The sequence below is a fragment of the Aythya fuligula genome, chromosome 10 (assembly GCF_009819795.1).
Source record: "Aythya fuligula isolate bAytFul2 chromosome 10, bAytFul2.pri, whole genome shotgun sequence".
Taxonomy (NCBI): Eukaryota; Metazoa; Chordata; class Aves; order Anseriformes; family Anatidae; genus Aythya; species Aythya fuligula.
In genome coordinates, this window is record NC_045568.1 from 4,713,508 (window position 1) to 4,731,360 (window position 17,853).

The 17,853-nt window shown below is 34.9% G+C and overlaps 1 protein-coding gene across 1 annotated transcript in view; it reads right to left on the reverse strand.

Annotated features, from left to right (window-relative positions):
* Positions 1-17,853, reverse strand: part of SYN2 (synapsin II) — a 180,913-nt gene that overhangs the window by 107,684 nt on the left and 55,376 nt on the right. The window contains exons 2-3 of the mRNA XM_032194140.1: positions 4,756-4,813; positions 2,849-2,940 (exon numbers count right to left, since the gene is read on the reverse strand). Of these exons, the coding sequence (XP_032050031.1) occupies positions 2,849-2,940; positions 4,756-4,813 (150 nt within the window). The remainder of the gene's footprint in view (positions 1-2,848; positions 2,941-4,755; positions 4,814-17,853) is intronic.

Consider the following 17,853-nt stretch of genomic DNA (forward strand, 5'->3'; position numbering starts at 1 on the left):
GTCCAGATCATCAATGAAGATATTAAAGAGGACCGGCCCCAGCACCGAGCCCTGGGGGACGCCACTAGTGACTGGCCTCCAACTGGACTTGGCTCCATTCACCACAACTCTTTGGGCCCGGCTATCCAGCCAGTTTCCAACCCAACAAAGCGTGCGCCAGTCCAAGCCAAGAGCAGCCAGTTTCTTAGTTTATTTCTTAGTTTATTTCTAAGTATTTCTTAGTATTTCTTAGTTTATTTCTATGTATACTGATTCCTGAGCAATGAAAAAGATAAAGCAGGCAAACACCTCTGCCAGAAGCTTAAGCAAGTTCTAATGCTTTCCTTTTAGGGAATATTTTTACTTTCACAGCTATTGTCAGTGTTTTAAGGACAATAAGAAAGAGATTGATCAATCCTAATGCCTGCAAAAGAAATCATCAGAATTGGAGATAATCAGAGTTCAACTTTTGATCAAGATACCACCCCCCATCTGAGATTTAATCATTTTTTCTTGTGTTGCAAAATTCATTAATTCTTGTCCTCTGACTATGCACCTTTGAAAATAGTCTGGCACCACCTTCACCTTACTTAAACTCTGACATCTAGTTTAAGTAAGATGACATCTGACATCCAGTTTAAGAATTGACATCTAGTTTAAAAAGGTTACAGAAAATAGAAGACATAACACAACAGGTGGAATTCACTCAAACTTGAACTTGAAAGATTCTCCTCTGTATTCAGATTTTATAGGTGGAAAAAACACTAACTAGCTTAAAGATATCAATGTCTTGAAAAAGTATAACTGTGGAGCAAGTGCCTGTCACTTTTTTTTTTTTTTTCCTCTTAATCCCATTCAGCAAAATTCTGTCACAGGAATTTCTATGATTTAATTAACTAATATTTTGCTCATATAGAAAGTCATTTTGGACATCATATCAATAGAACATAAGAATTTTAATCACAGTATTCAGATAAACCTTTTTAGTAATATGTTTACAGTCTGTACTCAATATAAATTTTCACACGAGTGGGACCAGAAATTTCTCCTATTTCTCTTGACAATTGAGACAGAAAAAAAGGAATGTGCTGTATATGCTATTGGCTGACCCATAGTTAATGTTGACTCTCAAAGAACTTCCTTAACTGAATATCCTTCAGTATCTCTGCATTCCTTAGAAACACAAGAACCATACAACAAGCTTCAGGCAACAAATTTCCCAAACCAACAAGGCTTAACGCAAGGTAAAGACTTGCAGATACCTGAAGAAACAGAACTTAGAACTTTTATGAAAAAACTCCCCCCCCCCCCCAACATGTTCTGTATCTCCAGAAAAGTTATTTGTCATGCAAATGTAGAACCGCTCCCATCATGCCGGCTTACCCCTCTTACACCAGAAAGCACACACATATATGCAAATATCCCACACAAAGATGAGTGCAATATCAACTTCAGGTAGCTCTATTTGGTTAAATAAATTTGATTATAAATAAAAGTGATAATACTATAAAATCCTGCATTACCTCACTATTAGAGTTGCCTGATGACGTGGTAAGATTTCTCTGTTTTTTTAACAGCAGTAATTTTAAACAGAAGTTTTATTTTTTATTTTTCTCTCTCTCTCTTAAACAAATATACATCATTTCAGATGCTGTTTCCTTGAGGTTCCCAGCTCTCGTTAAATATTGACATATTGAGATCCTAACTGGGCATCGATACTTATGTTCTGTTTGGAAAATTCTCTACAGCAAAGCCATTAAGGAGCAAGATTTCTTGGCTCCAAACTTCATTCATTGGGGGGGGGGGGCAGGGGGAGAGGGGGAAATCAGATCTGTTACTCTTCTAAGGAAATAATCTTGTGGATTTGGCATAAGTGGTTGTTACATTAAGCTGCAGTATTTTTAAAGCACATAAGAAATTAAACAGCTATGAGTTTTAAAGCATAAAGTATGCTTATTTTCAATATTTTTCTTCTTGATTTTTTTTTTTTAACATGAAAAAGTAAAAATCTTCAAGTCTTTTATTTGGACAGATGTTGAGCAAAAACACAAAGTTACTAGACATGCTATATGCAGTCCAGCTCCCTGAACTCTTTCCTGGAGATAAACCTAAGTAGGAAACCACCAGATCACTGTCAGCAGTGTGATCTACCTTTCTATATGCATTCAGCCAAACTGTTACACTTAAGCCATTAACTGCACTGACCAAAATCAGAGTAATTCCCCAGTTATAGAACTGTCTGAAATAATTTTCCTAATGTAAATTAAGCTTTTACTTTGCCCTGATTTACTCCTGTTTCCCTCCCTACATTTACAAAGCTGAACATGTTCTCTCTGGAGGAAAATAAATAAATAAATAAATAAAATGGTGAAAAGACCCCTGACTTCCATTGGAATAATTCTTTTATGGACAAAATAACCTAATAGGAAATTATCTAAACTGTGATATTACAGTAACTATCCGGAAAGAATTCATATGACTTGGTCCATGTCAATAGAAAACAGCAGGCCCTGGGTGGGAGCTGCAGCCCATGGAGAAGAGCCCACGCAGGAGCGGGTGGTGTGGGGGGAGCTGCCACCTGTGAGGGACCTGCATTGGAGCAGTTTGCTCCTGACAGATGGAACCCATGGTATGGACCCACATGAAGAGCTGCTGCCCATGGGAGGCCTTGTCACATGACTTACTCCACTGATCAGATACTTTTCATGGCAAAAATCCCTATTACCGTATACAAAAAAAAAAAAAAAAAAAAAAAAACAAAAAAACAAAAACAACATTCAGTATATTTTACATGTACATTTACATTATGCATGTAAAATTACATGCAAAACCTATTGCTTCTTGCTCTTATTGTATTTAGTTTTCTTACCTGACGACTTTAGTGCCATTCCGAAATACTTGGATATCCACCGCATAATTGCCATCAGCATGGGCTATCAAGTTGATTTCTGAAAATTCTGCCTGTGAAAAGAGGACTCGCATTAGTCGGTCTGTTTTATTTTACCTTTATTTTCCTAAATCCCTTCTGTTAAGTATTAATATCTGAACAGCTGACAATATATAATTGGACCACAATGTGCACTAAGAGGATCTTCTTAATTGGATCTTAATCCAATGGCATGCATCATATATGAAGCAATCGAACAAATTAGAAAATATAAAGAAAGAAAAAAAAATGCATAAACAAAGACTGTGGGGTGGTAGAGACTTATTTCCTTTGTATGGTGTGCTATAGAAATTAATCAAGGCACAACAAACATTTACCAAACATGCTGAAGCAAATAGCACAAAAGCAGTGTTAAGGTAAATATGAGAAACAGAATATTTTCTTATCACACTTAGTATGTTTTGTTTTTTCTTCCCTTTCCTTCACATATTTTACTCCTTTCTATTTATTTTATGTGCATTTAGTCTTCTTCCTAAAAGATCAGTTGCTCCTAAACAATTGACATGCAAAATTCACAAATAAAGGATTTTTTCAAAGTATCTTCTCACACTGGAAATGTGGCATTTACAAGGAACCAATTCCATACTCTGAATCTACAGTTATTTGAAATAAAAGAACAGGATGTTTTTCATTTATCCACAGTCTTTCATCAGCTTAGACTCTCAAAGCACTTTACAATAACATTACACAGCAGAATAATTGAAATGCAGCCAACTGTCTTCTAGTGGATAAATAAAAGTGTCTTTGCTATCCTAGACACTAGTACAGAGTAGAGACTGTCAGAATTCTCATTAGTCTCCTCTTGAAAAATGGTGTCACTGAAGGCCTTCCTAAGTAAAATCTGTGTAAGGCTTTCAGAATTAGTGTTCATTTAAGGCAAGTGTTGACTCCTCTATCCACCATTCCAACTCAACAGTTTAAGTATGTGCTTGATTTCAAGCATGGATGATTCTTCATTAAATCTTATACATTTATATACTTTCTTGGATCAATGTTTTAAACACAAAGAGCAGATTTAAGACTTTGTAAAATCAGTGCAAATGATGAGAGATTAAAATATTTGTATAAATGCTGACAAAACATTAATAAATCATTTAAAAATTAAGATTGACAACTAGTCTCTCCCATTCATTTATTACATTAAAAAATTACACGGATTCACAGTATAGATTTCATACTTTAAAAACTTAATATGTGATAGAAAATATTATAGATTATAGGTAGGTTGCTGTAAGCAGTATACAAACAAAATAATGCCCTTCAGTATTAGGAAAAGAACACTGAAGTTACTAACTCAAATTATTTGTACACAAACAGTAAAGGTGTCAATGCTTTACAAAGTGTTTAATAGGGTTCAGAAGCCTTCAATCTATTGCTGATTAAAGGTGGTTTTGGTCCTACAAAGACCTTATGAAGGAAACTCTAGGCTTACACAGTGCTAGCATTAAAGTGTATGTGATGTCAACTGCACATTCTGATTTAGATGTGAGTGGTATTTTGGAACAAAATAGCTTGCCTCCTTCTTCCCCTCTCTCAATACTCCTGAAAATCCCTGCAAAGCAGTTCCAAGTTGAGAACAGTGCAGAGCTAGATAGTACAGCATTAAAGTGATTTAGATAAGCTGGATCCACAGTGCCAGTGATATTTTTGCCTCACTCCTTGAAATTCCAAATAAAATTCAACCTTTTAGTTTTCTACCCAATTTGAATTTTTTTTTCTTTTTTACTGAATTACAAAGGACTACATACCTATTTATGCATATATGCATGTACGTGTATATATACACACGAGCACATAAAAATAACATTCAGATTAAGTCATTTAATTACCTGTTCAACCTTTATGTCATATTCTCCCTGAACCTTTTTTCCACGGAAAGCCTTGGCCCTGCAAGAAAGAAGAAAGACAGAAAATCAAGGATATGTATATCCGTAATCAATAGCTGCATAAAGCTTCCTTTATGGCCTTCTGTGTCTTGAAAATACACGTATATACTAAAAGAATACACATTTTATCCCCTTTATCATCCTTTTGTCCTTAATATCCTGTTACAAACTATTTTGTGATTCCTGCAATCACCCAATATGAAGTACATACTAAGGTGTACCTAAATACATATTTCACAGTTACTAATATGAGTACCATTAACAAGATGCAATCCTGCTTGCGTTAAAACCGACAACATCAATGGAAATTCACTTCAGTGTGAACAAGATCCTAAGCAACACCACTCACACTAATCTTTGTTCACTTAATTTATTTAGAAAAAATGGTTTATTGGAAACATTATGCCTAAAAATTTTCAACTGTTTTTAAAGGAAGTATCATAGGTACTGGAGACTGTTGTCACTAAATTTGCAAGTGATCAATTTACTAAATAGTTTTGCTTTTTCTAGATTGTAACTTGTGGCAGTGTAATTAACCTGAAAGAGAGATTACCAACTGTTAAGCACTGTGATTGCTTTGATAAAACAGAACTGAATTAAATGGTCCAAACCTCAGGCCTCACAAGCAATGTATTTTGTGTTTTATGTCTTATCTAGCATTTATTTGTTTTGGAGAAAACAGAAATGAAATAAAAACCTGTTGATAAAAGGGAATTACTCTAACACTCTGAAGCTGGAAAAGGGTATCAGTCTCTGTAACTTCTTTATTCAAGCCAAAGTTTAAAGTACCTTTCCCACTTTTATTAATAACAAGCAAAAATCTACTCTACATAATACTCTACTCTACAAAATAAAACAAAACAGAACATCTGCAAGTACTTAAAAAAAAAAACAAAAAAAAAAAACAAAACAAAAACCTATTTTGTCCATTTCAACATTTGACAAAATGCTATTTATTCAACTTTATTTTATATATTTATATTCAATTTTATTTTATTTATATATTATATTCAATTAAATCTACCTCATCAGTGAAAGTAGCATATACTCTATAATAAAAAAAATCACTGTTACTTTTCAAAAATCCTTTTCCCACTGAGATTGAGAAGAGTTTCACCATTGGTTTCAGCACTGGAGGAACTAAATTCCATGATAATCAACAGAAAACACTGCCTTAGGCAACATATTTCTTAACGATATTTTATATATTTTGGATAACTGATGGTAAAAAACAAAGAAATTGTTTATAATGAAATGGCATACAGAAATATTGTTCAGCAATTAATTCTGTATGTATATGCAATTGCTAAGATAAAAATGAAGAAAATATTTGCATTATTGGTTTATACTGTTTTCTTTTAATTAATACAGATGAGATACTAAGTTTTAAATCCACTGTTTTATTACAGAAGGTGCCTACTGAGGATAACATTATCACATATTTTTGCCTGTAAAAAAAAAAAAAGTAGAAGTTAAATACACTGTATAACAAGTCTAACTTAAAGAAATAGTATTCATTTTTTTTTTCCCAGTTTGTTCTGAATGGTAATTTGACCATATAGAGAGACTAAACCTCCTACAGTGCTTACCCTAACAAATATCAGCAATTAATTTCTTCTTCATGACAGGAAATGGAACTGAGAAACCACAAAGAGCCAAAGAGAGGCTCCTCTGTTCTTTAGCACTAAGCATTTATTGGAATATGCTCCAAACATTAGTTAAAGTGAAATGTTATCCCTTTAAATTCACTTTTCCTACTTCAACATCCTTTAGAGATGAAACAACCTTTAAAAAAACTAAATTCTGGCATGATTCACATTTCAACAAATGACTTCAGCTTTGAAAATAAACAGCAATAGTAAGTACTGAAGTTATGCCATCTGGGGCTTGAAAACAAATGTGACATTTAAACATTCAGAGAGACCTAATTTCAAATGAGCATTAACCCACATTTGATAAAAATGTGTAATATTCAATAATATTCTCCAAATGTTGAGCCGCAAACTGCAAGAATTTATCTAGATCTCTCTAAAAATACATTACAATAAAAAGTCATGCATCTAATTTCAGAAGAAACTCCGAGATATTCTTAGTAGGAGTGTGCTGTGAAATAGAACCTAGTTTGCATTTTACTTACGGTGCTTAGGAAATATAGTCATACCCTGCTTGAGTTTTTTTCCTATTTATAGTCTTATCAGAAAGACATTTATTACCTTATTAATTACCTTACTTTTTTAAGAGAAGATGGGAAACAAAATGATATGGCATTATTCTTTTACCAAAAAAAAAAAAAATCACTTAAACATAGTTTGAAATTCCAGTTAAACATTATTACTCTCAGTATCAAGCATGGAATGCCTGTGTATCAACCCTGGGAGCACCTCAGTAGAAAGAACATAATGCTTTCATGCTCAGAATCTCTAGTCAAGGTGTTTGAGAAGAGTACAAGGTTAGCTGTCAGTATGAGTAAAGATAATATAACAAATGTGCCCCAAGTCAAGTAACATTTGGCTGCCCGTTGCTGATGATTTGTGAATTGTTTGTAAGGAAGAGAAGGGAAGAAAGCAGTACTGTTATTCATATGGAAGTCCCTGTGTAAACAGTTGCTTTCCAAAGCCTACATGTAAAGAAAACGACCAGGTACTACTATGAATGCTCCTTACTAGAGGTATTAGCATGAACTCTTGCAGTCAGGATCTTTTCAAAATAAGTGAAATATTTATATATTTATTGCTTCACAATTCATTTTCTGGATAAAATCTTGAACATTTAAAATTAACCAACTATAGAATATATAGTTACCATAAATACATAAGTACATAAATATATGAACTGATGCTACTTAACTTTGGCAAGGACAATGAATAAAGTAGTGAGCAATAAAAATGTTTCAAACATATTAAAAAAGGCCTGAAACGTTTCTCTCAAACTACGCAGCATCTACATAAATTTCCACAATATCTTACTGTGCCATGAAACCAATGACGTAAATGAACAAAGCATTAACACAGGTGCTACATCAGCTGGCAACAAAATCAACAGGAAAATCATTTGCTAACATGCAATAGATTTAGACCAATTTAGTTTGCATTCTTAAATACCACAATAGAGTTCACCAGCAACAGCCTTATTAAAGTCAAAAGCATGCATCCGGCAAAAGAATGGGTTCCAGTCCTACAGACTACTGCTCATGTATGTAAATCTCTTATTTACACAGCTCTGCATATTCCTAAACACAGCAATTTGCCCTTCTAGACAATTAGCACAGTGCTGGTAGTCTAATTTCTGTACAATGTACACAGGATTCAGATCAGCTTAAGCACTGATTTCTGGGCATGCCTGAACAGTGGGAACTAATTTCTGTTCCCATCGATAAGAGCTTTGTATGCTCAAAAAACAATTAATATTGCCAGCTTACTACAACTGGGCAAAAGTTTATTCACCAATTAGAACAGTAGCACCCTCTAGAGTACAGAAATTGCAGACTGTCAATGTGCATAAACAGCTTAATTAACTTTGAGCACGGTAACTTACGCATACATACACCGCAGTCTCAAATAACTGGTTCACTGGAATTAACAAATGCATGTAAAGATTTTGGCAGACTGTGACAAAAGCAGACAGATTTCCAAGAACTTAGCGTCTGGATCACTAGCCTCAGACACGGAATAGAAAATACTGAAGGGAAAACAAACCCAGTCTTCAAGTTCAAGTCTGGTTAGCAACAAAGATTTTTGCCACCCTAGTCAATCAAAATACCTGAAAAGAGAATTACTAGAAATAAAGCCAAGCACTTGTGGTCCTACTGTATATTAGGACATGATGAAGTCATCTCAGATGGCCTAGCAATGTTAGAATATTTCACATAGGTAGTTCTGTCAAGCTAATAGGATTCTTCATTGCTGATCTGCCCAGTTACTGGGGAGCATGGAAGCACAGTTACTTGCGCAATTCAAACTTAACAGGGTAGTACAAAACATCTGTAGGAAACAATCCTGCTCTGGTGCAGGACTTTCCTTCCTTGACTTCTGTAATTTGAACCAAAGAACTTTCTGTTAAATATATCCTAAAAACCAGATCTCCTCACTCCTCCATGCAGAGGCACTCAACTGTCATACCATTCCTCATTCCCTTTATGAGTGATGGCAAAGCTCATGAAAAGGAATTTTTCAGCAGAGGATTTTCCTGCCCAAACAATAGAGAAGCTGCCCAAAGAAATTCAACTCTAAAAGTGTTAAAAAAAATATATATATATATAGAAATATAGAATCCAAGCCTATTAAGTGGCAAATATTCCACTTCCCTTCCTGTGCTGTGTATCCCCCTTGCTGGAAAGTGGTGTGTTTTTGTTTGTTTGTTTTCAGTTGGTTGTGTGTGTTTGTTTGTTTTTTTTTCCCCTCATAATTTATTACTAGTCTTTGTTTCTTTTTCTTTTTTTAAACAAATTATCCTATCTCCTTGTCATATATCAGAATATTCATCTTTTTTACTCTGATGATATAAACAAAACAGAACTATTTTTCTTCTTTCACAGTGCAGACCTACAAGCCCAAGAACCACCTCTCTGTTGCTTTAAACAGGAGCCCTTCTATTTGTCACTCTGTTCTGTGCCTGAATACAGTATTTTGCTAGAACTCTAATCAAGAAGAACATACCTCCTACTCTTGAATCTCTAATTTGAGCTTAAATTTGCTGGTTTTTCAGAACAGCATGCTTTACTGAAAATGCCTAATTTTCTGCCCACTCAAGGTTAAACAAGTACTTTTTCATGACCAAATGCTAGACTGCCTTTCTGTTTGTCTCAAAATCCCACACCTCAGATTATGTAATACTTACCATTAGCCCTATACTGTGGAAGATTTATAGTCACGATGTAATTTCTGTGGGTTTATTTTGTAAATTAGATGACAAATGAAAGTATTTTTAAATACTTTAAAGAATAATCACTAGAAGACCTCATACTTGATGCAACATATAAGCTTTTCCAAATCTGTTAGACTCATTGGAACAAACAATTACTACACATTCCCAAGTATAGATTCATAAGAATACTTTGTATTCTGAAGAAAAAGTCCAAACGTTCATATAGAAAACCATCATTAGCCATATTAAGAAATATTATCACAGAATCACAGAATTTCTAGGTTGGAAGAGACCTCAAGATCATCAAGTCCAACCTCTGACCTAATGCTAACAGTCCCCACTAAACTATATCCCTAAGCTCTACAAATTATTATTGTTCTAAATACTGCTGGATGTTTTAATGGTTCCTAGGACTATAAGACAAACTGCATATCTGCAGCAGTTATGATAAGTTCCTTAAACTTATCTATGTAAATGTAAGTCAGTATGAAAATATTGCAGGCTAGACTAATAAAGTTAGATTTGCCAATAAAGTTAGATTTGCCTAACAACTAAAAGTCCACTCTTTCCAACTTCTCACTCTGCTGACAACAAAGATAAATGAGGACAAACAGATAACAAACAACTTTACTATTCAGAAGGTAATGCATTCTGTCTTGAATAAATGGCAAAAATGTCACACAAGGAAGCCACAGTTGATTGTTCCATAGAAGAAAAAATAGAAATAACATCTAGTGATACTTTTCTTTGCTCTTTCCCATTGAAGTAAAGAAAGTAAACTGATACACTAATAGAAAGTAATTCCTGACAATATTTGAAATGCCATAAAAAACAGTCTGGAGTGAAAGAATTTTTGAGACTGAATCCATACTACTGATAAAATCTTCAGCAGAAATTTATCTGCCTTTCATTATTTTCTATTTACACTGAAATCTCTAAGGCTCTAAGTTTTAAATGCCTCTCAGCAAGATGCATGACTGTATGTGATATGAGAATATATGAATCTTTTATGCTTGCAGACATTACCAAGTGATAGTCATATATAACATGCTGGGCTATCATGTTTGAAATTTCATCTTCGGGAATCCTGCACTTAGTACAGAATATGTACCTTAAAAACCTCTCCAGCTAGTTTCGCTCCTGTGCTCAACCCATAGATGAGATTCTGAGTGGGTTTATTTATTTATTTATTTATTTATTTATTTTTAAGTCAACATGAGGTGAGAGAGAGAGGAAAGCATGCAAGATACGTATATGTCTGGAGAGAAACTGATAAAGAGATGCACACCTTTCAGCCACAGCTCGTAGTTAAACGAGATTAACTGCAACATCAAACCTTCAACCGTAACATCATACCTTAAATCTTCAGCCCTACACGCAGGGACAAGACTCAGGGGAAGCAGTGGGCAATGGGAGGAGAAGAGATAAGAGCCAGAATATCCTGTTGCAGATATACATGTACTTATACACACACACACAATACACACACACACAAACACTCACAACACAATCACAACGTGGCCTCTGCAGAGAATGACAGTGATGGTACAGGCAAGACAGTTTGTGTTTTTTTTTTCCAGCTGGACATCAACAAGCATTTAATACCCATTCAACAATGTTGTGGCCTCACCAGCTCTGAATTGGATTTAAATGAGCAACAGATTAAATGATTTTTCACAGACTGGCAGCTGCTTTAATCATTGGCTCAGAGATCCTTTCACTTCCATCATGTAGAGCTGGACATTACAATTCTATTATTTAGTTGATGTTACAGGAATACTTTACATCAAGATTCCAAACAGTCAGTGGAAATGTCTTCGATTTTTTAATCTTTTTTTTTTTTTTTTTTTTTTTAATGTAAGCATAACTTATCTTTAGATTTAAGACAGCTGTGCGCTGCCCTGTTTCTTCAAACAGATCAGTTAGAAACCCTAGTCTTTACAGCTCATAGTCATTGATGCAGTAAAGAAAGTATATGGCTTTTGCTGCCCTCTTCTGTAGAAATAAATATATATCAGATTGGTGAAAAAAAAAAAGTGTTACCAATCAAGGAAAAATATAGAACCATGGTCATCTCATTGTTTTTGTGTCTTTTAAGGTTTCTACTGTGGTATCAACCAAGCCAGGTAGGAGTCAAAGGCAGGAGCTGAGAACACAGGAAATGCTTCATTATCATTACAGTTACATAGATATTTGTGCTGAATTATGGATGTTATGCATGATAGATAGTATAAAGCTTACCTGTACTTAGTTTTAGATCTGCTAAAGAAAGCATATTAACAGCAACAATATGAACAGTCTCTATGTATTTAACACAGGGTTAGCAAAAAAAAAAAAAAAGGAAATAAATTATCACTGATGTCTAAATGGATTAAATTACTAGTAACTGTTGATGCTTTCTATTTTCCTCCCTTGTTATTCATTTGAATTAGTGAATAACATTAAGGTACTTTTTGCACATGCATGTCCGTGAGGGAGAATACACACACTGAGTCTCCACTGGCTTCCTGAGAGTCTCTTCTAAGTGAAGCTAAGATTCCCAGTGCACTAGAAGCTGGGTGGTACACTCCAGTCCAATCGCCCCCCACAAAGAAAAGAATTTCATGCACTGTGCTCAATAGAACAAAACTATTAATTTACCAGTTATTATGGAAGAATGAAACACACATTTTATATACCCACTAGCTATGGAGGAAGGTCCAGCATGTTTCCATGAAAAAACAATTACTTCAGGATATTGAAGCTCCAGTAGCCATCAGAAACACATTCTACTGAAAATTCTCAGGACAATAAGGGTTACCACGAAAATAGAAAATTTTGCCAGTATCAGTTTCCGTTTTTTTTTATTATTTTTTATTTTTTTTTATTTGTTTCTAAATCACATTTTATGCCTGATTCTGCAGGGAAATACACAGAACGGTGCAGCAGGTTACCAGAACCCCTCTTATCGTTGGCTCTATTGCTCTACGTGCAGCATCTGGGATGGAAAAATGAGGCAAAAGTCCCTGCTGGTTGGAGATGGTAATGCAATGCTGTGTAATACAGAATATATACTATTCTGACTGAGCCAATAACTAGGTGGATGATATTTTTTATTTATTTGCCAGTTTCATGTACCTTCCTATATTCTTTGGTCATAGTTTTAAACACACTAGGACTTTTTTTTCCTAACGAATGACCACTAGAAAAAGTTCCAAACTGGATACTATAACATTAGTAAGACCTGAAAGAATAACACTTTTTAATTAACTCCTACATAATATTCACAAATGAGTTGTTCTGAAAATACAGCAAGGAATACATTTTAGCAATATTCCAACCCTTTCATTAAAAGGAACTGTCTCTTCTGCTCAGAATTAAGCTTTCCAAGTATGCTATAAAACTAAACTAATTTTAATGGTGTATTTACAAGTATAATCACACATAATTTTGCCTGTACTTAAAATATCAACATCTGTTTTACTGATATTAAAATCATCAAGGAAGTCAAATAATTAAGAGCCTGTGTTCCTTAGGACTCTCAGTTTTCCACTATAGATTAGAGAATAATAGAATTTTGTCTGCTGAGAAACGCAGAGAAAGCACTGCCGAAGTTAGTGAATGAATCTGTTCTCTACAATAAATTAGCACCACAGCTAGTACACTAGCCTGAAAACATCATCCACCCCTTCCCTAAATGAAGGCAGCCTTGGAAGTATGGGCTTTAACAATTCCCGTCCAGGAACAGTCTGAAAAACTAAAAGACAGGTAAAGTCTAGTGCAATCTGTAACACAAAACATACCACAAGCCTCAAGGATGTTGTGACAAAGGGGAAGCTATTAAAGATGAGAAGCATAACCAAAATATATGATAATAAGTTTCATGAAAGTATTCTCTGACATGTTGGGGGTTTTGTAAGCAGCTGTGTGAACCCATTTGCTTACAGTATATCTAATTAGAAGCCAAATTGATTAATAAATAAAAAATATTCCTGAGTGATATATTAATTTTGGTCATATTGCACATTGCTTTAATACTAAATCCCACAATTGTTCACACCCTCCTCATTTATTTGCAAAACAAAACTGATCTGAATTTTCAGTGCTTAATGAAGACTGGAATCAGGCAAGTCCTACACTGCTGCAATGTGTGCTGTACAGCTGCACAGGCTACTCTGAGCACGGTCTGTACTGCACCCAGGCTGTATTCAGCTCTGAAAGTGGAGCCATACACAATAGCATGCTGAACCTCAAATTTCAGATTTTGAAATTCAGCAGTGTGCCAACCTCTTGAGCAGAAATCTGATGAGGCTCCGTTGCAAGCCCCCCTGCAGTCCAGAGCCTAGCTGACTGGCAGTACATTACAGCTGCGAGGAGCAGAAGCATCTGCTGAACACAGAACTGTATTCCAACTTCTCTTCCCCTTCACAGCTGAATACTGTTCATCTCTTTTTTTCTTTTTTTCTTTCTTTTTTTTTTTTTTTTTTTTCTTCACAACTAAATGCTGTTAATTATCATGTAATTGTGAGGGTCACTGCCATTTTTTGGCAGACTTGAAATAACTAGGACACAAATAAGCATTCTCTTTTGACATATATTAAAACATAGCATTATTGTAATAATTTCACAACTGAACAATTCGCATCGATGGGATTAATTCCTCCAGGGTCTATAGGGGTGAGAACAGGACCTGCTCTCTTTTGCACACAATAGCAAAGGTTGTTCCAAGTTCTCGGAGATTTGAAGAGATCTTCCCTCTAGGAGCCGTACTGTGGAAAGAGCACTCTAAATGTAGTTGGCAACGTAGAGCACATTAGTCAAGGATGCCCAAGAGATGAACTGAATCCAGCCCTACATCATTTTGTGGGCTACACCCACCCACTTCAGTCCCTAATGGGAAGTGGCTCACTTATGCTACTAGTCACCTCTCCACTAATAGATCCTTGGGCAACCACAAGTCTGCAGTCCATGGCACTGATTCATTTGGATGGGGAGTCGTTAGAGAAAAAGACAGGAGTACTTTTCCCATGAAGATACTGCCATTTGGCAAAGAGCTAAATAGCAGGCATGTGCAAGTCCTTGTTACGTAATATCCAAAATCTGCAACTAGTTACTGGTAAATATTTTTGCTAGTGAATTTATGACTCTGGGCAGGGATGATCATCCCGGTGAGTAAACAAAACATGAACAAATAACACTACTCAGAGTATGAATGTTTTCTTGGTTATTCTACAATAAGGTCTGTTGGGACAAAAAATCAGGATGTGTTGAAAACCTTTCAGACTCTGCGACCCGCTATATTCATACTGAAAGTTAAGTTAGCTAAAGAAAGAAATGCTGCTACACTCATTCTAGTTTGCTACCATATCAAAACAAATTAGTCTGTAGTTATATCACTGATTGCTTTGAGACAGTTCTCATATTAAACTCACACATAATGGCAGACTGCCACTCTTTTTCCTAAAATCCTTCTTTTTTCTAGTTATGAAATAGGAAAACAAAACAAACAAAAAGGAACAAAGTGAGCAAGCAATCACTAAATTCCTAATGGCTCAGTGAAAACAAAGTCACCGGGATTTGCAGATATGGCAATTAGCACTTTAGAAGAAAATCAGAAAAAAAAAAAAAAAAAGAAAAAAAAAAAAGTGACTACTTTTAAGGTCAGCATTTTCTATCTTTTTTTCCTGTATATGCCACTTCAGAAGCCCATTTGTATCTTCAACAGCTGTTTTCTGTAACAATCAGCAACAAACCTGATGAGCATTATGCTCAGAAATTCCATTTTAAGCTCCTGTAGCCTGAGTTTCTCCTTTCTCACACACTGCTCACTACGTTCCATTGCCCAGAAGTAAATTCAAAAGAAATTCATTCAGACTGTTGAGTTATGAACAGAATACTGCATGTTATTTTTGGTAAAGACTTATTAGTGGATTATTTTTTTTTAATATACACTGGCATAATATGCACTAATGGTATGCAGTGAATAAGGACAGATGCTTTCATCAAGATTTAAGAGCAACCAAAAACATTATTAAAAACTTTTCATAAAGGCTGTAATGATTATGGATGTTTCTTCCAAATGCCTTGCAAAATCTGTCCACTCAAGAAGAATTACTTCAGTCAGAAATTCTGCACTTTACATTATTTTGTATCTTCGGTAATTTCATTAAATGTAATGGTATGCCCAATTTCACTACTTTTCTGGAAAAGGAAAGCATAACAAACCAAAACGAATTTCTACAATGCCTATGTTTGTATAATAACGAATTTCTGTAAATGAACCTGAGCTTCTGCACAAACTGCTATCTATACAGAACAAATCCAGAGCAGGTTTCCACCGACATGTTGGTTAAACACTGCCATCTGCTGGGTAGACTTCTCTGTGAACTGATGAAACCAGAAAAAAAAACAACTTCAGGGGAAAAAGTACATTAGACTAAAAAAATAAAATAAAAAAATGAACCTATCACAGCCCAGGCCACAGTGCAGTTTTTCACAAATTAAACAGAAACAAGACTAAAGTGCTGGAAAAAAGTCCCAGCTCACTTTGGTTTTACAGTTTACCTAAGTCTGAGAGGCAGAAAAAATGAAAACTTAAAAAAAAAAAAAAAAAAAAAAAAAGCATATTTATTTATGAAAAGTATGAAAAGAATAACAACTAGATTAGATTCCCCAAAATTAGATTCTCTCTCCCAGTATGGAAAACCTCATGATTAAATTTATGCCATGTACAGAAGAAGGGAAAATTGTACAAAAGTTTATTATTGTGCATTCAAACACACAATAGAGAAGTATTGAAAACTATTCCACAGTTTTGTCCAAATTAGACTCTATTTTGCACTTTTCTGTTGAAGATGCTTTTGATTGGTAGGGGTTAATACTGTTCTTTCCCTCGGAGATATTCCATACAAGGCTGTACTTATACTTACACTTGCAAGGTACTGCAGCTCATCTGTAAGTACAGTGCATAACTTCTACAGAATTAATGCTTCGGGGTAAGACACAGTGCACTCATTTCCCCTTCCCTGTCACAGAACACATTTCACTTTCCTCCTCACTAGTAAATATAGCATGTTTACTAAAACACAAGCCAAAGAGATACTATTTCAATAACTAAAGGCAAAAGAACAGAAACACTGAATAGCAGAGCCCTGCTATGCACCTATTCCCAGAAATCTTAAAATCTTGAAGGAACATGGTTTAGTGTAACATTCTCATCAGTGCACAGACCAGCACCATTCAAGATACCACAGAGAGACTGAAAGGACCACCTGCTAACCTCTGAATCTTAATTTCCTAGTCGGAAAACAGCAAGCACTGAGTGCTACATAGATAATGAGAAGGATTAAAGTAGCAACAGAAACAGCAAGGATGAATGCTACTAAACTACTTTCTTTTTTTTTTTATTTAAAGTTTTCAAAAGTAATGATCATGTCTTAAAACAATGCTTTTGATATACATGCAAGTCATTGTGTTTTGAGCATCTTTATCAGATTTGTCAGTGTGAAGAAAGTACTTTTTAAGGGCTTAATCCAAAATCACATAAATTTACAGTATTTTGACAAATTGTCCATTCTATTATGAGATAATATTGTACACATCGCTTGATTTAGACTTTTCTGAGTCTTTTACTTTTGTAGTATCCCCTAGAAAATGTAATATAACTTTTTGTTTCTTTCCTAGATTCACTCCCTTTTGTTATTCCTTTTTCCTTCTTTCCACCCACATATTTAAAACTAGAGAGCCTGAACATTTCACAAACACAGTGTTTATACAAAGTTTATATTTCATTATCATACACGTTTTCTTCTCTTTCTGTAGGCAGGCGATAGTTCTCAATTTTCTACATGAGGACATAAAAATTTTTATCCTGTTTACCTAGCATGGAGTAGTCCTGGCAACCAAGTTTAAGTAGACTCCAAGAACTAATGGTTTCTTTGGGTAAAATTTCTCACTCAAATCCCACAATATGCTCCTTTCTGAGTATAGGCAGAAAACCCATTACCCTGAACAGATGGGAGGTAGTCTGTGGGAAGGCAAAATCTGTCAGTACGAGAACTTAGAATATGAATAAATAAATAAATAAATCTCTGAGTCACAGGCCTGATAAAATCACAAGACTGGAATTAGAGAACTCTACATTTTAAGAGAAACGTGTATCTTTAAAAGCATACACTTTTTTTTTTTTTTCATTTGCTC